Genomic DNA, 27,932 nt, shown 5'->3' on the forward strand with positions numbered 1-27,932 from the left:
CTGATGTTGGAATAAAGCTTCTATCTGCTGCACTGGAGAGTTCACTCGGTACACTGGAAACTCTCAGGTAAGATAAAGTTAAATAAATAAAATAAGGCTATGGAGTCATTTACATTAAAATTCCAGCAAGTCCTGAAATGAGATTAAATATTGCTAAATCTAGTCGTGACCCCAAATTGTTTGTAATACCAGTATTACTTGTGTACTTGTTCTTTTTTTTTTCAGACTAAATGTCTGTAACCTCTCAGAGAAAAGCTGTGAAGTTCTCTCATCAGTCCTGACTTCCCAGTCTTCTAGTCTGAGAGAGCTAGACCTAAGTGACAATGACCTGAAAGACTCTGGAGTGAAGCTACTATTGACTGGACTGGAAAGTCCAGACTGTAAAATGGAAACACTCAGGTTGGATTTCAAACTTCTTTGTAGTTTGATGTATGATCTATTTGCCTGAACCTGTGAACTTATGAATTAAAGCTATTCCATATAGAATTGTTTTTTCACAGTTTAGATTCACATAGTGCCTTTTTCCAGTGAAAATAAATAGTTTTTTTTGTGTTTTTATTTAGAAAAGACAATAATTCACCACGTATAGATATTTTATATAGAAAATATTGGACCTCAAGAGTTCAGACCAGATATTTTAACATGTTATTTTTCTGTACATTAATGTCTTCGCAGACTGAGTAGCTGTAACCTCTCAAAGAGAAGCTGTGAAACTCTGTCCTCAGTTCTCAGCTCCCAATCCTGTACTCTGAAAGAGCTGGATCTGAGTAACAACAACCTGGAGGACTCTGGTGTGAAGATGCTTAAGAATCCAAATTGTACAATTGTCAGGTCAGAAAAAGTGTTGTTAAGTCATTTTTTTAAATAACCAGTAACAATTGTAGCTAATAAAGATAAGTTATAATACAAAAAACTTACACTGAAAATTACCAAAAGAAAACCACAAATAGTGAAGGATTGTAGGTGACATTTTAGAAGAAAATAGCCTAGGCAGCCTGAGGCTGGAGAGAAGACAATTACAGTCCATGAGGTGGATCAGTGCTGGGGGACTTTTCCAGAGACAGAATGTCGAACCAGTACTGGAGGAGAAACCCTGCTGTAGTCAAAGTAGGGAAGAAGGACCTCTTCAGAGGTCGTCCAAAGAGTAGCAGAAGAAAAATAAGCAGAGAGGTCGAGAGAATTGCCAGCTAAGGTCTGCCACAGTGATGAATTTCCAGAAAATAACATAAGCACTTATACTAAATAAGCTCTAACCACAATATAAATCGAATCAAAATACATGAATCAACTAAAACAATAATTAAGCCAAAAAAACATTAAATAAAAAATAATAATTTTCTTAAAACGAAAACCTCTAAAAACTCTTGATCTAACACCACATAGTATAGTATAGGGCAGGGGTCGGCAACCTGCGGCTCTGGAGCCGCATGCGGCTCTTTTGTCCTTATACTGCGGCTCCAGGTGGTTTGGGAAAATAAATTAGAAGTATTTAGCTGAAGTGTATTTTATTTCTGTTTAGTTCTTTTTTTAACTTGTAGTTCTAAATTGGAAGATTATTGTGATTTTGAAATATAAAAATAAAATTATATTATATTATTTTTTCACCGCTCAAAATAAGCGTCACACTCGCGGAAGCCGGTATACCCGCCGAAACGCCGTGCATTTATCGAGACTTTTGACCCCAGGTAAGCCAGTTATGGATCTTCGGATCCACATTATGTCAGCAGCTCCACCATGAACTATGTTAAAACAAACACCGCTCACGCCTCACAGATGACAGCTTAAAGTCCTGCGTAAAGATGAAAGCCCCGATTTGCAGATGCTGTGCGCAGCGGTTGGGACCATAAGTCTTATTGTGTCAGGGTTCCTGGGTCGGTGACCCAGTGCTTTCCGTTTTGTTCATGTTCAGTTTATTTTGCCACTTCCTGTTTCATTTCCTGTTTGTTCCTGTGTCACCTCATCTCGTGCCATTAGCCAGATTATGTTCAGCTGTGTACTCACCGGTCTCTCATTATCATCCTCATCAGTCTGTGTATTTAAGTCTTCTGTTTCCACTCGTGCTTTGTCGTGTCATTGATGATGTTTAGGTTATGTTGTTGTTTCCGCCAGCATTCGGTCAGCCAGCCAGTCAGTCAGTCCTCCTTCGTTCGTTCGTTCATTCAGTCAGTCATCCAGCCAGCCATGTCCTTCCTCTGTTCTGTGTGTTCATTCCGTCATCAATAAATCACCCAGCTTCACCTACCTGCGAGTCCTGCGTTTGGGTTCCTTCTTCCTCGCCTCCACTCCACAACGCCTGACAGAATGACACGACCCGTGCCACGAAGACACGATTGGGACCCAGCGGACTCGGACCTCAATGAGCGGCAGGTGGCAGCGCTTTACCGTTGGGCAGAGTTGGTCAGGGGAAAACAGCGGCTCTTCGCGGAGCGAGAGCACGTCTTCGAGGGGACTCGCCTGGCTCTGGGCGGGCCTCGGAGACCCCCACCTGCTGCCACACCTGCCCCGGAGCATTTGCCGCGGAGAGCGGACGTTTCATGCCGCGTTTCGGCCGCTCCCTCTCTCGCCGCTCCGCTCCTCGTTCACACACCCGCCGCCTCATTCGCCGGCCCTCCACCTTCGCCAAGGCACCGCGGCTACGCCTCCCACCTCGGCTCCATGGAGGCTACCGCGCCAGAGGCTCAGCCGTTTACCCCGGCCGCTTCCTCTTCCCGGAGAAAGCGGCGCACACGCCGCCACAATATGGACTATTTTCAACAGCTCCCGGTGGTGAGTTCCACTAACCGTTTTCCACATCCGTCATCTGATTATTCTCATAAAACACATAATAGATCCATCTCCGATTCATGGGGAGATTCCCTCCTGGATGATGTAGACTGGGAAGAGTTTTTCTGCTGTGCTCCCACAAAGACTGTAAATCGTGGTGGCAGAAAAAACAGACCGAACTTTGATAATCCTGCCAGTAGCACACACCCGGTCACCATTTCCACACCCGTCACTCAGCCATTCCCCACCAGCACGGCAGCCCAGATTTGGCCTTCTCCTTCAGCCATTTCACCCCCTCAGATGTCTAGGGCCCGGCCTACACCCACACCGGTGCCAGCTCCCAGGAGGAAGGCAGCTGCGACGCAGTCTACCTCCACATCCACTCTTGTTTCCCGGGTGGGGGTGACTGGTGTCCAGCCACCTCCCGTGCCTGTCCCAGCGCCCAGGCTGAGGGCAGCCTCAACCCAGCCTGACCTCCCTGGAGGCTTGGAAGAGCTAACCGGCCCACCTACTGCTTCACCTCTTCATCCACCTCCTGATCCAACCTTTCACGCCCTCGCACTGTCCCTGGTTAGGCTAGCTGAAGTGTCCCCTGCTCAGGCACCAGCCTTATTAGCCCAGGCCGCCATCTTATCCCCCTCGGTAACTCTGTCATTAGCTCAGCCATTAGCATCGCCAACCTCTGTTCATCCCTTAGCTTCCCCACTCCAGTCAGTTCACTCACCTGCCGTTCAGCTTCCACTCCAGTCTGTTCACTCACCTGCTGTTCAGCTTCCACTCCAGTCAGTTCACTCACCTGCTGTTCAGCTTCCACTCCAGTCAGTTCACTCACCTGCTCTTCAGCCTTCACTCCAGTCCCCTGTAGTCCAGTCTCCTCCCGTCCTCCAGTCCCCTGTAGTCCAGTCTCCTCCCGTCCTCCAGTCCCCTGTAGTCCAGTCTCCTCCCGTCCTCCAGTCCCCTGTAGTCCAGTCGATTCAGTCCCCGGACCTGCAGCCACAGCACCCAGAGCCAGCTGTGAGCCCTCCTGCTCTCCCGCCAGGGGCCTCCGCGCCCGCTGGCCCGGCCGCTCTCCCGCCAGGGGCCTCCGCGCCCGCTGGCCCGGCCGCTCTCCCGCCAGGGGCCTCCGCGCCCGCTGGCCCAGCCGCTCTCCCGCCAGGGGCTTCCGCGCCCGCTGGCCCGGCCGCTCTCCAGCCAGGGGCCTCCGCGCCCGCTGGCCCTGCCTGTCTCCAGCCAGGGGCCTCCGCGCCCGCTGGCCCTGCCTGTCTCCAGCCAGGGGCCTCCGCGCCCGCTGGCCCTGCCTGTCTCCAGCCAGGGGCCTCCGCGCCCGCTGGCCCTGCCTGTCATCCGCCAGAGGTCTCCGCGCCTGCTGGTTCTGTTCTGTTCCTGCCAGAGGCCCGTGCGCCTGCTGGTTCTGTTCTGCGCCCGCCAGAGGTCTCCGCGCCTGCTGGTTCTGTTCTGCGCCTGCCAGGGGCCCCTGTGCCCGCTGGTCCCGAGACTGTTCTCGCTGGAGGGCCCGAGGAGCCCGTCCAGCCGCCTGTCTCGTCCGCTGGAGGGCCCGAGGAGCCCGTCCAGCCTCCTGTCCCGTCCGCTGGAGGGCCCGAGGAGCCCGTCCAGCCCCAAGACTCGTCAGCTGGAGGTTCAGGAGAACCCAGCCAGCTTCCTGCCTCGTCAGCTGGAGGGCCCGAGGAGCCCGTCCAGTCTTCTGCCTCGTCAGCTGGAGGGCCCGAGGAGCCCGTCCAGCCGCCAGCTGCGGCCTCCGTGTCTTCACCCTCGCCAGCTGCGGCCTCCGTGTCTTCACCCTCGCCAGCTGCGGCCTCCGTGTCTTCACCCTCGCCAGCTGCGGCCTCAGCTTCACCCACGCCGTCGCCTGGTCCAGCTCCGGCTTCATCATCGTCGCCTGGTCCAGCTCTGGCTTCATCATCGTCGCCTGGTCCAGCTGCGGCTTCATCATCGTCGCCTGGTCCAGCTCCGGCTTCATCATCGTCGCCTGGTCCAGCCTCAGACCCGGCTTCATCATCGTCGCCTGGGCCAGCCTCAGACTCGGCTTCAGCTTCAGCGTCTGCTTCGCCTGGGCCAGCCTCAGACTCAGCTTCAGCTTCAGCGTCTGCTTCGCCTGGGCCAGCCTCAGACTCAGCTTCAGCTTCAGCGTCCGCTTCGCCTGGTCCGGACTCGGCTTCAGCTTCAGCTTCGCCTGGTCCGGCCTCAGCCTCGTCGCCAGCCTCTGCTTCGCCTGGTCCGGCCTCAGCCTCGTCGCCAGCCTCTGCTTCGCCTGGTCCAGCGGCTGCCGCGTCGCCAGCCTCTGCTTCGCCTGGTCCTGCGGCTGCCGCGTCGCCAGCCTCTGCTTCGCCTGGTCCTGCGGCTGCCGCACCGTCGCCCCAGCCACATTCTGGACGTCATCGCCGGCGCGGCCGCCCACCGGACCTGCTCAGCCGCCGCCTTCCTCACGGCCGCCGCCGCCGCCTTCCTCGCGGCCGCCCACCAGACCAGCTCAGTGGCCGTCGCCGCCTTCCTCGCGGCCGCCCACCGGACCAGCTCAGCGGCCGCCGCCGTCTTCCTCGCGGCCGCCCACCTGAACTGTCTCGTCTCGGCCGCCGGCCACGCGGCCGCCCACCTGAACTGTCTCGTCTCGGCCGCCGGCCACGCGGCCGCCCACCTGAACTGTTTCTGTTTTGGACTCCGTCCCTCCGTCCTGGGCCCCCTCCGCCCGCCCTGTTCTGGTTTTTCTTTCTTTTGGCCGTCGGGTGCCGGCCTTTGGAGGGGGGGGTACTGTCAGGGTTCCTGGGTCGGTGACCCAGTGCTTTCCGTTTTGTTCATGTTCAGTTTATTTTGCCACTTCCTGTTTCATTTCCTGTTTGTTCCTGTGTCACCTCGTCTCGTGCCATTAGCCAGATTATGTTCAGCTGTGTACTCACCGGTCTCTCATTATCATCCTCATCAGTCTGTGTATTTAAGTCTTCTGTTTCCACTCATGCTTTGTCGTGTCATTGATGATGTTTAGGTTATGTTGTTGTTTCCGCCAGCATTCGGTCAGCCAGCCAGTCAGTCAGTCCTCCTTCGTTCGTTCGTTCATTCAGTCAGTCATCCAGCCAGCCATGTCCTTCCTCTGTTCTGTGTGTTCATTCCGTCATCAATAAATCACCCAGCTTCACCTACCTGCGAGTCCTGCGTTTGGGTTCCTTCTTCCTCGCCTCCACTCCACAACGCCTGACATATTGTAAACATATCACGGCAGACCCGACGATGTTTCCATGAACATGCTTTTCAGCATCTCTTTAGATAGATAGATAAAACTTTATTAATCCCTCGGGTAGGTTCCTCTGGGAAATTTGTTTTTCCAAAAAGCACAGCACCGACAGAAGTTACAGAGTTAAGAATATTATATATATATATATATATATATATACACATATATAAATACAAAGACATATATAGATCAAATATACAAAGGGGATAAATAGAATAAATAGGAATAAAAATAAAAATAAAAATAAAAATACAAGTGAATTGCACATTTCAAGTATGGAGTCTATTGCACTGCTGATTATTAACAAAAAGTATTGCACAAAAGGTATTGCACAGTGAAGAGAAGAGGCACTACAGCTTAGTTGTTCCCCCCTCCTTTGTCCTCCTGTTTCCCCTCCCTCTCCCCTCCAGAGAGGAGTTAAACAGTTTGATGGCGTGTGGGACAAAGGAGTTTTTAAGTCTGTTGGTTCTTGTCTTTGGGAGAAGCAACCTGTCACTGAACAGACTCCTCTGGTTGTTTATGGCCGTGTGCAGAGGATGCCCAGCATCGTCCATAATGTCCAGCAGTTTCTTTAGTGTCCTTTTCTCTGCCACTGTCACCAGAGTGTCCAGTTTCATGCCGACCACAGAGCTAGCCTTCCTGATCAGTTTCTCCAGCCAGGATGAGTCCTTCTTTGCTGTGCTGCTCCCCCAGCACACCACAGCATAGAAAAGTACTCCAGCAACCACTGACTGGTAAAACATCCTCAGGAGCTTCCTGCAGATGTTAAAAGACCTCAGCCTCCTGAGGAAGTACAGTCGGCTTTGGGCTTTTTTGTACAGGTGCTCTGTGTTGCATGACCAGTCCAGTTTATTGTCCACCCACAGCCCGAGGTACTTGTACTTGTTGACCACCTCCACCTCCTCCCCCTCTATCTGAACCGGCAGTGGACCTGCTCTGGACCTCCCAAAGTCCACAACCAGTTCCTTAGTCTTTGAGGTGTTGAATTGCAGGTGGTTTGTGTGACTCCATGCGACAAAGTTCCTCACCAGACTTCTGTACTCCTCTTCCTGGTCATCCCAGATACACCCCATGATGGCTGTGTCGTCTGCAAACTTCTGAATGTGGCATAATTCAGAGTTGTAGCAGAAGTCAGAGGTGTACAGGGTGAAGAGAAGAGGGGACAGCACAGTTCCCTGTGGTGCTCCTGTGCTGCTGACCACAGTGTCAGACGTGATGTCCTTCAGCCTGACGTACTGTGGCCTGTCGGTGAGGTAGTCGGAGATCCAAGCCACCAGGCAGGGTTCCACCTCCATCCTGTTCAGTTTCTCCTGGAGCAGACAGGGCCGGATGGTATTAAAGGCACTGGAGAAGTCAAGAAACAGGATCCTGACTGTGCCTTTTCCCCCATCGAGGTGTGAGTGGGCTCTATGCAGGAGGTACAGGATGGCATCGTCCACTCCGACACCCGCCTTGTAGGCGAACTGTAGTGGGTCCTGGGCATGTTGTACCTGTGGTCGGAGAAGGTTGAGGAAGAGCCGCTCTAGAGTCTTCATAAGATGTGATGTCAGTGCCACCGGTCGGAAGTCATTCAGCTCATTGGGCCGGTTCCTTTTGGGGACCGGGACGATGCAGGATGTCTTCCATAGGGCGGGCACTCTCCCCAGTCGCAGACTGAGATTGAAGACTCGTTGTAGCGGCTCCCCAAGTTCAGCAGCACACGCCTTTAGCATCCTCGGACACACCTTGTCCGGACCTGCTGCCTTCCTGGGGCGAAGCTTCCTCAGTTGTCTCCTGACCTGATCCACTGTGACACTAGGAGATGATTGGAAGGAGGGGGGGGAAGATGTCCTGCTGCTGAGAGAGGGATTGGAGGAGGGGGGTGTCATCATAGTGTCAGGAAGGGGGGGAAGCAAGGGAGGTAGGAGAGTGGGGAGAGGGCTCTGTAGTAAAGGTGAGGGTGAGGGTGGGGGGGTTGTGGGCTGGTCAAACCTGTTGAAGAAGTTGTTGAGTTCGTTTGCCTTCTCCGCAGTCCCCCCCACTGTGCTGTTCTTGGTGTTGTGGCCTGTGATGGTTTTCACACCATTCCAGACCTCCCTCATATTGTTCCTCTCCAACTTCTGCTCCACCTTCCTCCTGTAGGTGTCCTTTGCTTCCCTCAGGCAGCGTTTCACCTCCCGCTGTGCTGCTTTCATCTCCTCCTTCACTTTGCTCCTGAAAGCCTTCTTCTTCATGTTGAGGACAGCTTTGACTTCCTGTGTTACCCACGGTTTGTTATTAGGGTAACACCGTACCGTCTTAGCAGGGGCGACCGTGTCCACACAAAAGTTGAGGTAGTCTGTAAGACAGTGTGTCGCCCCCTCTATGTCCTCACCATGTGGGCTCAGAAGCACATCCCAGTCTGTGGTGTCATAACAGTCTCTCAGAGCATCCTCCTTTTCTGGTGTCCATCTCCTGATGGAGCGTGTTGTGACAGGCTGCCTTTGGACGAGGGGTGTGTATTGTGGCTGTAGGCAAACCAGGTTGTGGTCTGACTTCCCTAGTGGGGGGTGGCTCTGTATGCATCTCTCACATTAGCATACAGTAGGTCAATTGTCCTGTTGCTCCTTGTGGGACAATTCACAAACTGGTGAAAAGCAGCCAGAGTAGAATCCAGTGTGGCATGATTAAAGTCTCCAGATATAATAATGAAAGCCTCGGGGTTTTGTGTCTGAAGTCTTGCTGTGACTGTGTGTATTTTCTCACAGGCAGCTGTTGCGTCGGCTTTCGGAGGGATGTAAACACACACACAGATCACATGACTGAACTCCCGCGGTAGATAATATGGCCGCAAGCTAACAGCTAGCAGCTCCAGGTCGGAACGGCATACCGAAACTTTAACGGAGACGTGTCCGGGTTTGCAGTATCTGTTGTTAACGTAGACAATGAGTCCCCCACCTCTGCTTTTTCCGCTGGCCTGCGTGTCCCTATCGGCTCTCACGGATGTGAAACCGCATAGGTCTACGTTAGCCTGTGGCGTTAGCTCGGTTAGCCACGTCTCCGTGAAGATAAACAAACTGCACTCACGGTATAGTCGGTGGTTGTTCAGAGCACACAGTTCGTCCTTTTTATTCGGTAGCGAGTTCACGTTGCCCATTATCACTGTCGGGATTGATGGTTTGAATCGCCTCCGGTGATCCGCTTTCCTCGCTCCAGCCTTGCAGCCTCTGTAGCTCCTCTTTATCTCAGCCGGGGTGTTGTGTCGCATGCCGGTCTGTCCCTTTGTTCTTAGAGCCAGCAGCTCCGCTCTCGAGTAGATGAAGGAGCTGGTTCCAGAAGTTTTAAAAAGTGCATTATCCATCTTGTATCGCTATATCTAAGAGGTAGAAGTACAGTAACTAGAGGAAGGTGAAATAAAGTTTGAAAGCCTAGTCTAAAAAAAGTTAAAAGTTAAGAAAAAGTGCGGTGTTGCAGAGCTACTTGGAAAGGCTGCCGTCACTCCAGCGCCATCTTGCATCATTTGATTTGATTTACTGACCAATTTTCACACACGGTTGCTGTACGCATACAGCCGGCTGTAGCTTTTCAGCTCACAGCCCGACAACACAACAGCACAGAGAGCACAGACTTTAAGGCAGCGAGGCGTGATTGCGGGTGCAGCTCAGGTGCGTCCGCCTCCTAGCGGCGCTGCAGACCACGCCCCGCCACACACATTAACCAGGTAAAATACATATTTAGGCAGAATTTTGCAAATATCTATTTTTCCTTTTTTAGCAGCATAGTGCTTTTTTCCAATTACTTTTTAAGAGTCAGGTCAAGGCTCCAAAAGCCCAAAGGCGATATAAGGGTGGTAGCTCACAACAGTTTTTGTTTGCTGGATCATTTTAGTTCAGCTGGGTGTCTTTCCTTTTGTTATATTTCTTTAAGAGTTCAAAATGTGTTAATTACATAAATAAAATGCAATTTTCTCTGTAGCACTTCATGGATTTTATAAGCAACACACCTCAGTTGCTCTGTGGATTCTTTTAAAAAGCAGTTAAAAACTTTTCTGTTCAAACAAGCCTTTTGTTGATCTACGTATTTTAGATTCTTTACATTATTTACATTTGATCTTTTACATTGTGTATAATGCCTATTGATTGTATTGTTTATTTTAATCTTTGTGTACAGCGCTTTGTGACTGCCTCTCTGTGAAAAGCGCTTAATAAATAAACTTTACTTACTTACTTTAGTTGTTCACACAAAGCATAAAGGTAAAAAAAACAATATATGCAGTGTTATCTTCATTTTAGATTTCAAAAAGTATTTGCGGCTCCCAGTGTTTTCTTTTGCGTGGAAACCGGGTCCAAGTGGCTCTTTGGGTGTTAAAGGTTGCAGACCCCTGGTATAGGGCATATCACCAGGGATAAACAGGAAGCTGATCAGGATTCTTGAAACCGATATATATATATATATATATATATATATATATATATATATATATATATATATATTGCTGATCAGCAATATCAGCATCGCTACATAAATTCATAATGCATGCAGGTAAAAATGACAGGTGAAAAAATATGAATGTACCACAAACGTGATAGAGAACAAAGCAGTCAGGGGTCAACATAAACAATGAAAAAGTGTCTTATACAGGAACATTAAAACTGAAGCATATTGTCCTATTTTGAATGAGTCTAAATGTTTGACTGTTCCTTTATCAGTGTCTAACAGTATGTGTATGAGTGTAATGTAATGTCCATGTGTGCATGCTGAAAGAGACTGTGCTGGTCTGACCCCCTCCTCCTTTCAGGGTGGAGCCTGCTGGAGTCCGATGGTTGAGACCAGGTCTGAGGAAGTGTAAGTGTGTTTTTAATGTGATTCATGAAAACAAAGCGGCTCACATTCAACCATCTTCAAACTGTCACATCACTTATTCACATCTCTGATGTCAGGAGTCATCATCAAAGTGTCACTCAATGAACAGATGATGGATCAATAACTGCAGCTGGATTGTGTTTGTTCTCTCCATCAGATTCCTGTCAACTCACAATCGACGCAAACACAGTACACAGAGAACTTAAACTCTCTGATAACAACAAGAAGGTGACACATGTGGAAGAGGATCAGCCATATCCTGATCATCCAGACAGATTTGATCGCTGGCCTCAGCTGCTGTGTAGAGATGGTCTGACTGGTCACTGTTACTGGGAGGTTGAGTGGAGTGGAGAAGCTCATATATCAGTGAGTTACAGAGGAATCACAAGAAGAGGAAACATTAACGACTGTTTGTTTGGGAGGAATGAACAATCCTGGAGTCTGAGCTGCTTTGATGATGGTCCTCGTTATGTCTGGCACAATAACAGAAAACTCACTTTCTTGTCATCCATCTCCTCCTCCTCTGTCTCTAACAGAGTAGCAGTGTATGTGGACTGTCCTGCTGGCACGCTGTCCTTCTACAGAGTCTCCTCTGATGACACTCTGATCCACCTCCACACCTTCAACACCACATTTACTGAACCTCTTTATCCTGGATTTAGACTTTTATTTTCTGGTTCCTCAATAAGTCTGTGTACTTCAGCCTAAGGCAGGGGTGTCCAAACTTTTTTCACTGAGGGCCACATACATAAAAATATAGGAGAAATTAGGTATATAACCTTAACTTTAGTGTATTAAACTTAGAAAAATCACTTACAAGTGGTCGAATATATTATATTGTTGAATATAATTAAAGACAAAACTGCCTTCATCACAGCTTTCCATAAATGGATCTTTATTGATTTATTCATAAAAAGCTTTGGTAGCTCATTCTCAGAACAGCAGCCTCAGATTTCTTCTTAGACAGAAGATTTACAGCACAGAGAAAAAACAATAAAGGGGAAATGGGACGGGCACATTTCAAGTTTGTTATTTAAGTTATTAGGCTTAGCAACACACCTATTAACGTTCGTTTGAAACCGTTATCAACATTAACAGACTGAACTGGACTTAATAACAGGAGTGCATATAATTTTAGTAAATTATTCTGGTGAGTATCAGCTGCGCTGGGTATGTAAATCGGGACATCCAGCCGCGGTGCTGATCGCCACTCGTGCCAAAAATCCAGACAAATGTCACTTGATCAAGGAGCAAATATGCATCAGATGAGATCAGCTGACTTTGCGTGTACGTGGGCAGTGCACAGCGGTGTGTACTCTGTGTGTTAACAAGAAAAGCGCATATAAGAAAGTGGTGTGCAAAAGCAGGGTATTGATGCGCATTATTGATATTTGAAGCATGTGTACCTGCACATTAACACACGGGTACTGTGGAATATATTTTTTACTCACCTAAAGTGCTCGTCCACTCCCCGCAAAAAAATAGCAGCTGTGCGGTGTCTGTGGCATCAGTGCTCTCATCGCATGCGATGGAGTAAAGATCAAAAGCACAGCTTTATCAGACAGTTGCAGTTTAATGTTGGCTGACAAGTCTTCAGCAACTGGATTTCTGGACATGCTGACGTTGTTGACGGGCGCATTATTTCGGTGACTTTAACGAGGCCGTGTTTTATGAGGTCTCCATCTGAAAAAGGCTTGCCATGTCTTGCGATGAGTTGGGCGACCTCATAGCTGGCTATTGTAGCCTTTTCCTGGACCTTTTGAGCACGAAAAAATTACTGTTGCTGACCTCGCAGAGATACCCTTTGCTTTAATTTCTGCTCTCGCTCAGCACCAGTGTAGGATGCATAGGCCTGATGTTTGGTTTCATAATGACGTCGTACATTATACTCTTTCATAACTGCCATAATTTCAGTGCAGATCAAACAGACACACTTCCCCTTGAATTCTTTGAACAAATATACACTCTCCCACTATGTCTGAAATTTTCTGCATTCACTTTCTACCTTTCGCTTCTTTGGTTCTGCCATGTTTAGTAACTAACTTGGGCTAAATTTCTTCTGTGATTGTCGTTTTTGGTGGAGCAACTGCCTCGATCGACAGTAGCTCCCCCTGGTGTTAAAACTAAGAAGTGCAATACACTCAAGCAAAAGTTGAAGTGCAGGCCATATTCGATTCTATTTATAAAATTACTTGCGGGCCAATTAAAAATGGATCGGGCCGGAGTTTGGACACCCCTGGCCTAAGGAGTGTCCTCCTATTAGATTAACACTCTGTATATTTCTGTCTCTATCACTCAGAAACGTATTCAGATTCATCAGTTCAATCAGTTGAAGTTCATTATAACGATTATTCCAGATTTTTGTGCATATTTCTTGTTAAAGCTTCATAGTGGATATCAATATGTTGTGTTTCACCAAAGCTCAGTTTTGAACCAGTTCATCTGCATCTCAAACAAGTCTGAGCTCATTAAATGAATCCAAATGTTTTATTTCTGTTTATTTCAGTGGTTTGTTTTTGTTGGTTTGTTTGGGTTTTTTTTATTTTTGGTCAAAAAAAGGTTTTTTAAAAAATTCTCAAGTGTTTAATGTACTTTTTCCCTCCATATGGTGTTTCAGTCATTTTGGCAGCTCTAATGGAAGACAGGAAGTTAGCTCCTAGCAAGAGGTGATTTACACAAGAAATGTGATTTAAATAATATTTCATATGTCTGTAATGTTTTATATGTATGACAACATGACTGTAAGTAAAAGTAACATAGTAGCACATCAGTATTAGTGTTTATTCAGAAACAGATGCTAGATGTGTTAAATAATTTTCTGTGAAAATAAAAAATAAATGTACTTCTATTGAGAAAGGAAAAGTACTTTGCCGTTATTTTTTTTTTATTTTGGAAATATGGATAACAGGGTTACATTAGTTAGAATGACACACTCAGTCTAGTCTGAAAAATATCTCAGTGTTAGCACGTAAGTCACGTGCTATAATTAACATGATGGTTAACCCATCATGTTAGTATGTGACTCGTTCAATCCTTTCTGTTTTTCACTCACTTTTGTTTTAATTTTCCAGGCTAATTAGGTTTCAATAACAGGGATGTACATATCTTGTAGGGAACAACTTGCAGTGCATGGTTACTGTTCTCTAAAATATGTTGAGCTATTTCACAAAGCTACATCCAGTTCATTTTTCCATTCAGTTGAGCTATTTCACAATTACTATAAGTTCATATTAATGAAATCAAAACAAAAAATTGGATTGATAGCTTATTTTTTCAATAAGTAGGGACATGTGAAAATTCGGCTTTGAGTGCTTCCTGAGAGTTGAGTTGTATTTAAAAAAAAAATATGGATGAGACAAAATCTTGTTATTGTAGAATGGCCCAAAAGTAGTTGAAGGTGAGCCTGATGTTGAAGATGAACTGATGATGAGAGGTGAAGATACCCTTTGATAACCAGACACAGAAACAGGGATGGCTGGGTGTATTTGATGAAACTGATGAAACTCAAACAGGCAGAAAGAAAAGGGCAACAAGCAGATGGAAATCCAAAACAATCAATTTCATAAGACAGAAAGATTTTCTGCATTTAGCTTAACTGCAGGAAAACAATGACTTTCACTTGTTATTCATGGGAATGGTCATAGAGGGACCTGATGACACGTTGAAGGATAAGTGAATAGGGTGGAAAGAGAGGTACCCTGGATAATGATGGACCTTTGTTGGAGTTTGTGGAAAATATTCGTTTAGTTTTTGAAGAGAACTTTTAGTATGTCATGGTCCCTGTGTCTGCCTCACTGGCCCCACGGGGCTTCATTGGTTTGTTTTTGTTTTGTGCCTGTCTTTCTCTCCCTCTCTCGACACTCTGCCTGGGAAGAGCCTTCAGCAAGTCCCAGCTTTGTCTGCACAGCTGTTCTCAATTACTCAGCTGAGGAGTCTCTGATATTTAAGGCTGGGAAGCAGAACGGGTCTTCACTGGATCATTAAGTGAGACAAGTCAGTATTACATCTCGTCTTACGAGCTAATTTCCAATTTGAGAGTTTCGCGTTAGTGATTAATCCTTTTTGTGAACAGTTTCCCCGGACCAACTGCCTTTCCTGTGTGGAGTACACTGGGATTTAGATAGGGTTGTTACTTGTTACTTCGTGTGGTGGCTATCGTGGAGCTTCCACAGATTCGGTAACATTAGCAAGTGGTGGAGGCAGCAGGTGGAGGAGGGAAAGGGGACGCAGAAGGAAAAGAGACCCGAGGCGGCCGCCGGTGTTCCAGATCTACTGGCGTTTAGATCTACTGGCGTTTAGATCTACTGGCGTTTAGATCTACTGGCGTTGGTCGAACAGATGTGTGGCAGTCTTGCGTTTCAGGAGCTGCTACCGACAAACCAGCAAAAAAACGCCAAATGTGTCACCTGTGACACTTGTGAGGTTATCTCAAACACACTCCGTCAGTCTTGATGCCGTTGAACAACAAAATGTTTAAAAATGTGGCGAGTTTACCTGGTGATATCCTCATGCCCGACGCGATCGCGAAAACAGCAAACAATTAACACCACGCCGGTGTTGTTCACAGGACAGCAAGAGTAAACAATCAGGAGACTCTTGTCGTCGTTATCGTTCCCCTCGCACGTTTCATTACTCCGGTTTCAGCGTTTTTGCTTCACAACTAAAGCGAGCAGTTTACTTTGTGCACTAACATGGAGTCGAATCAACCAGCGCCACCTCTGGCCAAGTGCCACAGCCTACAGCCAGATCAACTTGTGACACACATCTGCAGCACGTTTGAATTCGTTTCATGCACAATACATTTGTACTTTCATGCAAATAAACCTTTGAAAAGAATGAAATGATATCATATATTCCTTATTGGCCTACATTTGTACAAAATTCCAAATTATATACACAAAGTCATAGAAATCACCACCCCTGTTCATCATGATTTTAATATTCTCTTTTTCCATAACAATGAAATACGCCTTGGACAAATATGACACATCAATATTTCATTAGTGTTGTCACATCACATCCTGTAAGCATCGTCTGTCTGTGTCTTTTCTCTGGAAATGAATATTTCCAGACAATATAGGCAATCCATCAACATGGCTGGGGAGTTGGTCGTTATATACAGTCTGTATAAGTTTGGTTAATCTAATGAACATTTGTAAGGAGATGGCAGTTACTGTGAATTTACAGCAGTTACACAGTGATTAGTAATAAACAGCCAGTGAGAGTGAGTGGATTTAAGAAAGTCAGTGACTCAGGTGTGGCGATTGGTTTGTCATCTGTTTGTCAGACTGGAGGAGACGTAGAAATCTTTTGTTTTAAATCTAAGTTAGGAAGATTCCTGTTTGAAAACAAGCACTTTTTGTGAGAAATGCAAGAAGTACATCTGCAGAAAGCACACAGTTACATTCTGTCCATCATGTGGACAAAATTGAAAATGTTGAGCATTGAAAAACTGAGTACGTTGGGCAAGTTCAAAAGAAATGTGTCTGTAAGAACAAAAAACCAAATTGTTCCTAAAATAGTTATGGAAAGTCTAACTGTTGTATGTCTGTGTTCTACATGTTTATCTCATGGAAAATAAAGTTGCTATTGTTTTATTGCAGTTTTTTGATAATTCTGAGTGGATTTACACAGTACGGATCTAAATGACCCGCAACAAAATCAATGTCAATTGTTTGTTCTTCAACATAATACAAGGGTTAATTTCCAAAACTTGCTTATGATCTTCAATTTGTAGCAGATCGACAATCACATAGCAGGAGCAGTCTCCAATGGAGGTTAGTCCACTGCTGCCACCTGTGGCCAAATACCACAGCCTAGTACTAGATTAACTTGTGACACATCTGCACCTGCTGCTATGATCACATTGAGTAGAGGCTGAGTGGCTGCACTTATCCCTGGTACATTCAGATCTACCCACAAACATGTTGACAGATGCAATCCCAGCAATGTGGATTGTCAACACTAAAAACAATCAGTAAGCAAAGACAACAGGGATAATTTTTTTCTGCTTATTTAGCACCCACAAATTTGTAGTCGCCTTCTGCACAGGGGAAGTCCACACACACTGTGTGGTACCACTTTCCACAGAAGGTGCATTCAATCTGCAAGATTGAATGAGATTGTCAGGGTCATTGTCTGACTGTTTATTACTAATCACCTGCTGTACACTCACAGTAACTGCCATCTCCTTACAAATGTTTATTAGATTAACCATACTTATACAGACTGTATATAACAACCAACTCTAAAATGTTTGCTCGCAGAGAAAAGACACAGACAGACTACGCTAACGACATGTGATGTTACAACACTAGTGAAATATTAGTGTCATTTTATTCATGTCAAAGGTTTATTTGCATGACGCACAAACAGACACAATTGAAAGTACAAATGTATTGTGCATGAAACGAATTCAAACGTGCTGCAGATGTGTGTCACAAGTTGATCTGGCTGTAGGCTGTGGCACTTGGCCAGAGGTGGCGCTGGTTGACTCGACTCCATGTTAGTGCACAAAGTAAACTGTTCGCTTTAGTTGTGAAGCAAAAACGCTGAATTCGGAGAAATAAGACGTGCGAGGGGGACGATAACGATGACTAGAGTCTCCCGATCGTTTACTCTTGCTGTCCTGTGAACAACACCGGCGTGGTGTTAATTGTTTGCTGTTTTCGCGATCGCGTCACGCATGACAATATCACCAGGTAAACTCACCACATTTTTAAATATTTTGATGTTCAACAGCATCAAGACTGACGGAGTGTGTTTGAGATAACCTCACAAGTGTCACAGGTGACACATTTGGCGTTTTTTTTGCTGGTTTGTCGGTAGCAGCTCCTGAAACGCAAGACTGCCACACCTGTCGACCTGTTGGTCGAACATCTGTTCGGTTGGTCGAACAGATGGTCGAGGAATTACTAATGTAAAAAAAGTGGTTTTATTTATATATGTTTATATATGGCCCCTAGAGACAAAGCACGTACAAACTCTAAAGCATATACAAACTCCAAAAAGCACGTACAAACTCCAAAACACATTTCTAGCGTTTACTGAACTTCCAAAACAGAGCTACCCAGATCACTTAAATTACACAATTGAAAACATGTGTGTATTGTTTGTGTATTTATAGACAAGCACTCATATTTATTCAAATAATTAAAAAAAAAAAGTTAATTTACTACCACACACCAAATCCGGTTGTTGATACTTCCTGGCTTGTGTAGCCACTAGGTAGCAAAAGCTCAACACTACGCCCTAGAAACCTGGAGCACTTCTGTTGTCTTTTGTTCGTGTTTTGGAGTTTGTACGTGCTTCTGAGTTTTTACGTGTTTTGGAGTTTGTACGTGCTTCTGAGTTTTTACGTGTTTTGGAGTTTTTACGTGTTTTGGAGTTTTTACGCGTTTTGGAGTTTGTACATGCTTAGGAGTTTGTACGTGTTTTGGAGTTTGTACGTGCTTTGTCTCTAAGGTCCACCATAAATATACTTTATTTATTCACTCCACATAAAATGTAATAAATAAATCATATAATACAAAAAACAACTATTTACATTTTAAACTTTTAACTATTTAAATTTTCAGCTTTTTCCTTTTAAACAAATTTAACGTGAAAAAACACAAAACACTGCAAACCACAACACAATTAAATATAAATTAAAATATTAAAACAAAAAGAAGATGCACATTCTCTGTCATATGGGCCTGCATGATTTCTGAATCCTTTATCATCTGCAACTGAAAATAGCGGATGATTACTATACCTTTCTAATGTGACGTTGTTGTCCCTCGCTCTCTTTCTCTCTGGCTCTGTTCCTGTGCTACTGCGAGTGTAACTAACGCCCCTCACCCCTCTGCCCAGCGCAAAGTACAGGCCGCGCATGCGGAGTTTAGCGGAAAAAAGGGCGAGAGAGAGGGTGAGAGAAAGAAAAAAAAAAAAAAAACCTCACGGCTCCCAATAAGGAGCTGGCTCGCGTCGTTCACTTCAAAGAGCCGGCTCTAAGAGCCATTTCGTTCGCGAACGACCCATCACTACTAGCTAGCATGAAGGAGTTTCTATACAGCTGGGTGGGTGCTATGAAGTTAATGATGTTGAACTTTATTTTGTTCGTAAGTTATTAGAGTTGCCAACCGTCCCGTCTGGTATTCAGAGAAAATATTACGCGTTTCTTATTGAGGTAAAAAGGAACAGTTTGTCCCGTAATTCAGCTACAATGGAAAAAGACACAAAGCTGGAGTTATTCTGTGTTTGCTGCACAGCTGCCTCTTCTTCTTTCATTCTCCCCCCTCCCTCTCCCGTTTCTACTTCAATCATGAAAACTGATCAATGATCAGCTGATCGGCTTTTCTCTCTTGTTTATTTATCGCCCACTTTGCGCCAGAAAGAGGAAACCAGCTGATGTCGCGTTAAACAACAGCAGCACGTTTAACCTTGATCAGCTGTTGTTAGAATTTATTTAATATTAATTTCTAGTATCAGCTGATGTTTGGTGGAACCACAGCTGCAAAAAAGCTGCTGGTCATGATATCGGTTTGGATATGTGGTGAGAGGGAAACATGAAGATGAAACCACGAGATGTTCTTACTGAATCATCGGAGCTGAACAGGTGATGGAGAAACAGGTTTACCTTTTAGGTGACATAAATGAGTTGAAGGGAAGTTATGAACTGTTTCTGAGAGACAGATAACCCCAGGATCCTTTTTTAGGTAGCTGACAGCTGGTAACTGTGCAGGTGCGGATCTAGCAAAGTTTTGCCAGGGGGACCAGGTAGGGCATTAACAGGGAAAGGTGGGCACAAAGAAATACTTTTCTTTCTTATTCTCATTTAAAATGTCTAGCTTTTAAAAAATAATTATCTGAATCTTACAACAAACGATTGATAGATTGATGCATATATACCATCAAGACAGTGTACATCATTGTCACAACAGCGTTTGTTTTCATTCAAAGGCTTTATGATTTTTCCTATAATGGTGGGCCGGTCTCTAGTCAAAATGCCGATGGACGATTTTTTGTCCCAGTCCAGCCCTGTATGCAGCATATCTGCAGTCTGATGTTACCTACATTTTCCTATTCAGAAGGCAGAAATTCCGAGTTCTGAGTACAATCAAAGCACCACGACTGCAGTTTTTGTGTTGGATGTAAAAGGCGCACATGACGCTGTGACGTAGGATCATGGCAGCAGTCAATGACAGTCCAGGCGTGGGATTTCTCTCGTGGAAATATGCACATTATTTTTTTTTCTATTGGTAGGTGGCACAGTGCACTTGTGGCAAATAAGCAAGCTAGAAGACTGGCAAAGTTATGGATTAACAAGAGAATTCTGAGTAAAACCAAAGTTACTTTCCCTAGTAACTACTTACTTTGAAAGTAACGAGTAACTTGAAGTAACTGAGTTACTTTTGATAGAAGTAACTAGTAATGTAACTAAGTTACTATTTTAAAGTAACTTACCCAACACTGCTCGTGACATAGATTATACCAGCGCAGATCCAGTAAAACCAGAGTTATGATAAAAATATATATGCAATGTTTTGTCTTCCTGAACACTAGTGATGGCTTGCTTGAAGCTGACGCTCCAGTGCGTGTGTCAAAAAAATCAACACACTGCTTCAGAAGCACTGTGTTGAAGCTTGATTCGTTTGGCCAGAGTCACGTGATCAGTGACGTCCAAAGCTTCATTTAGAACCTAACTGCTTCGGTGTCTGATTCAATGGTTTATAAGCAGATGACTCATTCGCGGGATTTGTGGAGCGTTTTGATGGTGACAGATAGCGAACCACTGATCATTCCACTGAGAGATTTGGAGCCAGCAAGAAATAGAGGAGGTTCTGTTGTGTTGGAGTATTTTGAGTTGATTTTGGTCGATGGGGTGGGTTTTCCAGCTTTGTGTTCTGGCTGTTTGCTTGTGTTTTGTGCGTGTTTATTTTATCTGGAAAAACTTAAAATGTCAAAAAATCTGCTTTTCATAATATAAATATCATTAAATAACTTTAGAAAGACTTCCATTTGACTCTTTACATTTAATGTTATAAAAAGATATATTTTATTTTTAAAATAATCTTAAAATGTTAGTCTACAAAATGTGCAGCAATTTAATTTATTTATTCTCTTTAGCTGATAGTTTGTGGGGCCCAGGTAAAATGTATAACTGCATCTCTACCACTTTTTCTGCACTCCAGCCTTTTCGCACAGTGGAACAAATTCTCTTCTTAAATAAAAATGAAAAAGGGTTACCTTAAATACATCTGCAAGTTCATAAGCATTTTCCCTTTCCATTTCACAATCAATTCTGCCCCCAGGTCAAAAATATGTATAGGAAAATTTCCCTAATATAATATTATTTATAAATATACCCGTCTAGCGATTAATTGCATAAGTACATGGAGGCAGGACCTCACAGCAGAAGCATACTCCATAATGTGCATTATTATATGTTTGTTATATGTAACGTGGTATTTTTCAATTAATGTATTTACCAACATCAAGAAGTCACAAGCAAAGAAAGACCAAACCATGTTTAAACAGGGAAAGTTTACTGGTCAAAAATATTTATTAAACAAATAAACCACATTTTTTTAACCCCAAAAAATACATGTGCAAAGCAACACAACAGCAGCCCAATATCAGACAGAATATAGGCCTGCAGGTATCAGGCTGTTTTTCTCCTTTATCTCATAGTGGACAGAAATTATTTTTGGAGTGGCACAAATAATTTGTGTGGCATCAGATTTGATGCAGAACAGCTGATTGTTCTGTAAATAGTTTGAAATGTTTATTTTAAAAAACCGCCTTTGCTGCATTTTTAGGTAAACAGCTGCAAAAAAATTTGTTTGCAAAACTTTTTTGAAGAAGTAACTATATAATTAATTGCCCAACATTGGTCATTATATACTGTATTTTGCAGACAGAGTTACAGGACTCTCTCCCAGACCACAGACTCATACTCATAATACAAGTCAGAGCTTTATAAAAATAAATAAATAAAAAAGTTGTGTTTTCAAAATTGGAGTTCAAGTTATTCTTACTTCCAATAGTGTTAACATACTACACAGGTCATGAACAAGATTTTTTAAATTTTCATTGTAAGTGGGCTAAAACAGTTAATTAAAAGTAGTCTAGCATAAATGTAAATGCTGTAATTTGATTATTTTAATTAACCATGTAACTTGGATGGATTCGATGCTGGTGTGACCACAGTGCACACGTCTGCTGTTGCTCACAGTGGTCCAAGGGATCGCTCAGTGAGTTTGTGCGTTCGCTCAGACACATGAAAAATTAGAGGGAACATTGGTCACTTGTGTAAAAAGTTAAAGCATTTAAGTATGTCACTATTGTCTGTCAATAGCCACCATCCACCTCTGTAAGAATAAATCTATATAGGTTTAATCTAATGTGAAGCTTCTGTTGTCAAAGTGAGTCAGATCCACCTGATATGAATGTGTGCATGATGGGGTCGGTGCATTGTTGGTTCTTGGTGTCCGGGGCTGGGTGCTCAGGTCATGTGCCAGCTCACTCCCGGTGGCTACTTGGCGGGGCCTGGCGCCTGCTGCTCGGTCAGGCCTCTTCCGGGGCGCGGGGGGCCCTCGGGCCTCCGGCCTCTGTGCCTGCGGCTCGGTTCACTCTGGCACAGCTGGCTGCCGGCGGAGCCGGCGGGCACGCCGGTGCAGCCCCCTCTAGCTTCTGCCCGGTGGCTACTGGGTGACCCCTCGTCTGGGGATCCTCAGCCCTTCCCATGAAGGTGGCACGGATGCCCCTCCGGTGGTCCTCCTTGGGCTCTTGCACTCTGGGGCCTCTGGATGTCTGGGGCCTGGATCTCCTCCATGCCTGCTTCATGCCCTGGGGGACAGGGCTATGGCTCTCTACGTCCTCTAGCAGACCATTACATGGGGAAACCATTTGAATACAAGCGCGCCGATCCACACAGGTGTGCACATGGGTGTTCACTGTTCGTAGACTTAAATCACACCTTTCTTGGCTGCTACTTCAAAGCACATTGTGCGCTGTCTGTGCTGCACAACAACATTCAATATTTAGTATTTACTGCTGTTTACACTTAGCTAGATTAATGCGATGGTGTTGTGTATAGTATGTTGCTTTGTTTTGTTTTTTTTGCTTGTTTTCTATTCTTTTTCTCTCAACAGGTGATCCCGGAGATATTTTTTCTTCCCCCCTTTTCTCACTGTCCCTCTCCCCTTCTGTTTTTCTTTTCCTTCCTCTTTCTTTCTCCCTTTCCTATCCCTCACTCATGTCTGTCCCGTCTGTAACAACTGAAAATAAAATAAATAATAAAAACAAAGGTCGATCAAATGGACCAATACGGCAATGCCATGATGATCCATTTGGCAAAATAAATCCATTGGGTATCCTTGTTGGTCTTCAGACAACAATTCTGACGGCTAAAGAACCAAATGGGACAGGCGAAAAAAAAAAAAAAAAAGAATGTGTGCATGATGTGTGCACCTCACATAGCTTGAGAAGCAATGACTGACTTGACTGTTATGTTAAAACAGGTGTAGTGTTGTTGTTGTTTTTAGGATTAAACGACCTACTAAAGTCTTTGCTTTTATCTAGTGGTTAAAAAATGCCCTAATATATCTGTAATGCTGGGTTACTTTAAATGAAAGAAGGTGATATTCTAAGTTCAAAAGTAAATAACAAGCTAATACAATAAGAATTCTACAAAACCTGTTAGCTAAACTGTGGACGTGAGCTCTGTTATACCAGCTGTTTATGGTTGGTTATTGACATTATTAATTCATTATACCATGGCAGCTCATTGTAAATTTTATGAAAAGTGATAAGAACTCTGTTTATGATTAATGGTATTGTGAATGCTGTTAAATATAAAAATAAACATATTCTGTACTGTGTTTTTTTTTGGGTTTTTTTGGGTACCGATTGGAAGAAAATAAAACTCTGCATTACATATTATCTTGTCAATATATATTTTTATCTAGCTGTGGCACACATATCAATCTTCTCTGTATTTCTTTAAACGTTTTGATGATTTAAAAAATATGTAAATGCTACAGGTGAAAGTTTAAAGGCTACAGTCTGTAAAATTAATTGTGAAATCTAAAGGGTGACGTCATAGCACACCCATTCGGTTGGAGCAGAGTGAAGCTGACCCCCCACCCACTTGAAACGTAAAGACAAATAGGCGGAGCGGTTAGTGCTACGTTTGTGCAGATTTGTGCAGGTAAAATGAGCGTTTGTGCTGCTACGGTTTTTGAGATATTAAACATTATTTTATAGGTCATTCAAAGGTCACCATCCCCCCAGACTGCTCCAAAACGGGCCAAAATGGTCTACTTTTTTAGTGCTACGTTTGTGCTGATTTGTGCAGGTAAAATTAGCGTTTGTGCTGCTACGGTTTACGAGATATTAAAAGTTATATGTTTTGCCGATGACGTCACCATCCCCCCAGACTGCTCCAAAACGGGCCAAAATGGTCTACTTTTTAAGTGCTACGTTTGTGCAGATTTGTGCAGGTAAAATGAGCGTTTGTGCTTCTACGGTTTCCGAGATATTAAACTTTATTTTATAGGTCATTCAAAGGTCACCATCCCCCCAGACTGCTCCAAAACGGGCCAAAATGGTCTACTTTTTTAGTGCTACGTTTGTGCTAATTTGTGCAGGTAAAATTAGCGTTTGTGCTGCTACAGTATCTGAGATATAATGATTTTAATTATTACGGCCTACACTGTATAACACCAGTGTCTGTGGCAGTGAGTTTCAGCAGCTGTGGAGTTTTGCACTTTTATAGAAGGCTGTCCACGTTTTCTAGGCTTGCTGCATATTAACTTTTATTAATTTACACTTTAGTAACACAATTTATTCAGCGGAAAGGTCAATATTTCTTTTGTTACCAGTGCAGAAACGTACACAAGGTAGGCTAAAGTTTTTCTGTGGCAAAACTGAGTTTCATGTGAAGTGATTCACGTATACCTAAATTATTATTATTTTTTACATACCCAGTTGGCCTCTATGATTTTGTTTTGAATTATATATGTTCATTATTATTAATGTAGCTGTCTCAGAAAAAATGAAGTGTTTGCTTTGATAGGTTGTTACCTACGTGTAGAAAACTGAATATTCCACAGCACCTAGGCGAGGGATCTTCAACCTGCAGCTCTAAAGCAACATGTGCAGTGTTGCCAACTCCTCAGTAAGGAAAATCGCTATTGGCTGTCCTAAAAGTCGCTAGAAGTCGCTAAATGACGTCATCCCCTAATTTGCATAATTGGTCATGCTAATGTAATTGTAACCTACGTTGTTGGAAAGAGAAATAACATCGTGGAAGAGACATAAAGTGAGTAAAAAACGTCCTAAATGCATTTAGAGTTCATTTAGAACTACAAATTAAATTTCTTTTAGCAATTATTGTTTTTTTTAATGTCACAATTCCAACCCTGCTCCTTAATCCGGGCTTGGACCGGCAAAAGTGACCCGAAATAGGCACTCTGGTGGAGTTACTTTGTGTGTGTGTGTTTAAAAGTAGTTTTAAACCTTGAGATCCACAAAACAGCATAAGAGTAAAAGAAGAACTGACTGCGTTACAGCACCCGCTGCTTGTTGAGAGTAAAAGCGATATGCGCTTTCACGTCTGAAAACTCGCTAAATATAGCGACAAAGTCGCTAAGTTGGCAACACTGAACATGTTGCTCTCCGGCCCCTCCACTGTGGCCCTTATAAGACCAAGTAAGTCATTTTTTTTTATTATAAAGACAACAAGAAAGGGTTCTGTTAACAGTTTTTTTTTTTTTTTATGAAATATCTGCATTGACTATTCACTGAATGTACAAGGCTTTTAAAAGTGATTTAATGTTTCTTAGCTTCAAATCTGTTTACTGTACTTTTCAAGTTGGTTGCCCATCTTTCCTAATTTTCAGTTATTATGGAAAGGACTCACGTAGCTGGCTTCATTTTAACAAATACTTTTTTGCGTTATAAAGCTTTGATGATTCATTTTCTTATCAAATCTAAAAATAAACATTTTTATTTACATTTCCATAGCTTAAACGATACGACAACTCATTTTCTAGATATTTATAGGCTCTGTCTTTTTTTAGGCTTTAGACAGGTTTTGTAGCAGCAGGGGAAAAGGGGCCCTTTGAACTGAAAAGGATGCTGACCCCTGACTTAAGCCACCAGGTCAACACAAAACAAATACAGAAAAATTATTGACAGAAAAATGGAACGGTTACTTTCAAGGCTACAGGTGAAGGTGACTGGGTGTGTAAAAGCAAATATGCATCAGACTGACAAAGAACAGAGTGTTAAAAGATTTAAAACTTTAACTTTATGTGCAAAACTGAACTTACTGATAACACACACTAGCCATTTGAACACATGTAACTGTAATGAACCAAATAAAACAGAAAAATGCAGGCAGCACTCATTATACTGTGTATAACACAGCATGGGGTTGTATTTTTTTCTTTTCAGATGCTCCTGTCACTCCATTTCCCAGGTCATCATAGCACTCCCACACACATGGAGCTCTCCTGCAGTATGCAGTGTAATGCCCCAAACCGTCAGTGGTCATCTTTCCATGGAAAGCAATTAATGCCCTCAAAGTGAACGACTTTCCTTGGAGAACCAGGTTGGAGGGAAATTCATTCAGTGGAAATTCTGTTTGGTTTGCAAGGTCAGTATCAATCCACACGATATCTCCAATGTTGTAGCTGTGAGTAACTGTCCCTGCACAGAGCTCATTTCCTGTGGTGCTGTCTTCTGTTTTGAATTCTGATGGACACAGAGATGGATTGGAGAGTGGCCTGAGGCAGGTAGACTCAGGTAGGCCAAGTCCTGCTTCCACAGCCGTGCCAAGATGAGCCATACCAGACTCTTTGAGGACAGAGATGGCAGGAGAAACAAATGGCACTTCCCTTGTCATCCCTTTGCTGAGGTAGCAGTGCTGTGAAGAGCAGTGTTTGGTAAAATAAACACTTGAGATGTTCCTCATTGTCTTAGCAATTACAGCGGAGATATTGCACTGAGCATCGATTTGGATCGCACCAGACCTCAAGGAGACAGCTTCAAACATCACACTAAGCAGCTCTGCTCTCCTTCTGTAGGTTTGTTGGGTCACACCATCTGTGGCAATGGCTTTCACCAGCTGCAGGACTGGGTTTTCACTGTCTTTCAGAACAGCATTTTGAAATGTGGAGCTGTCACAGAAGGCACAACATAGGCACTGAAAAAATGCATCAAATGCACAGGTATTGAGCACAGAGATTGTCGATTCCACTAATCTAATAGGCTGATGGAGGTTTCCATTTTTTAATAATCCCACTTTCACTCTTTTGGCCCCAAAAGTTTCATCTGCATGGAGCCATTTGGTACATGAAGAGAGGTAGGAAGTCCTCTTCCTTTTTTTGGGTGGAACAGCTAGGCCCCTCCAGTTCTCAACTGCATCCCCATCAGCCGGAAGAATGTTTGTGGCAGCATCAGATCCCACAAACGGGTGAGCATCCATTTTTATTTTGTCTTCTGCACTGTGAGTCGTCATGGATCCAGAATTGGCATCTGTGACTTTCAGTGATCCCACTGTTGCCTCATCTTTGACCTTTTCTTTTGCAGAACAAATCCGCATATTTCCCTCGATGAAGGAAAGATGACGAGCAATGAAGCGATCGACTCGAACAGGCAAGTTTTCATGTTTGAAAAGGCCATGTTTTATGTTTTTGAATTCAGCTTCAACAGTGGCTGAACTTGCTGTGATGCTGGTGCTTTGGAAGAGAGGGACCATTATTCCTGTCCAGAGTGGCAAGTAACTTGCCAGTCTTATTATATGAGGAATAATCTCAGGGAGAAAGTGAATATTATCTCTATCCCCGTTTGCTGCAGCAAGTGACCTGCTCTCCTCACATATTTCTGTTACCCACTGTCGTAGGTCAGTCTGGATCTCATCCACTGAATCCACTCTCTCACTTTCCTCCATCTGTTCATCTGGAATGATGGAGTCTTGAGCAATTTGGGCTTTCAAGTATTTCTTGCACCTTTCTGAAGGAAGAGGGGCTCCAGAACTGTCATCACCTTCTGCCTCACTGAGGGCCACAACAGTGATAGCATGTAGGAGCTGTTTTGCATGATCCAAGCATTG

At 44.2% G+C, this 27,932-nt stretch overlaps 2 protein-coding genes across 3 annotated transcripts in view; one reads left to right on the forward strand and one right to left on the reverse strand.

The window, feature by feature from the left end:
- Positions 1-27,932, forward strand: part of LOC146491452 (protein NLRC3-like) — a 73,343-nt gene that overhangs the window by 26,010 nt on the left and 19,401 nt on the right. The window lies entirely within an intron of this gene.
- Positions 6,236-9,326, reverse strand: LOC146491453 (uncharacterized). Its single transcript, XM_085150201.1, has 2 exons — positions 8,856-9,326; positions 6,236-8,559 (listed from the first exon to the last, which is right to left on the reverse strand). The coding sequence occupies exons 1-2, from the start codon at positions 9,324-9,326 to the stop codon at positions 6,358-6,360; spliced, it is 2,673 nt and encodes an 890-aa protein (XP_085006327.1). The 3' UTR covers positions 6,236-6,357.

Source organism: Neolamprologus multifasciatus, chromosome 23 (assembly GCF_963576455.1).
Source record: "Neolamprologus multifasciatus chromosome 23, fNeoMul1.2, whole genome shotgun sequence".
Classification (NCBI taxonomy): domain Eukaryota; kingdom Metazoa; phylum Chordata; class Actinopteri; order Cichliformes; family Cichlidae; genus Neolamprologus; species Neolamprologus multifasciatus.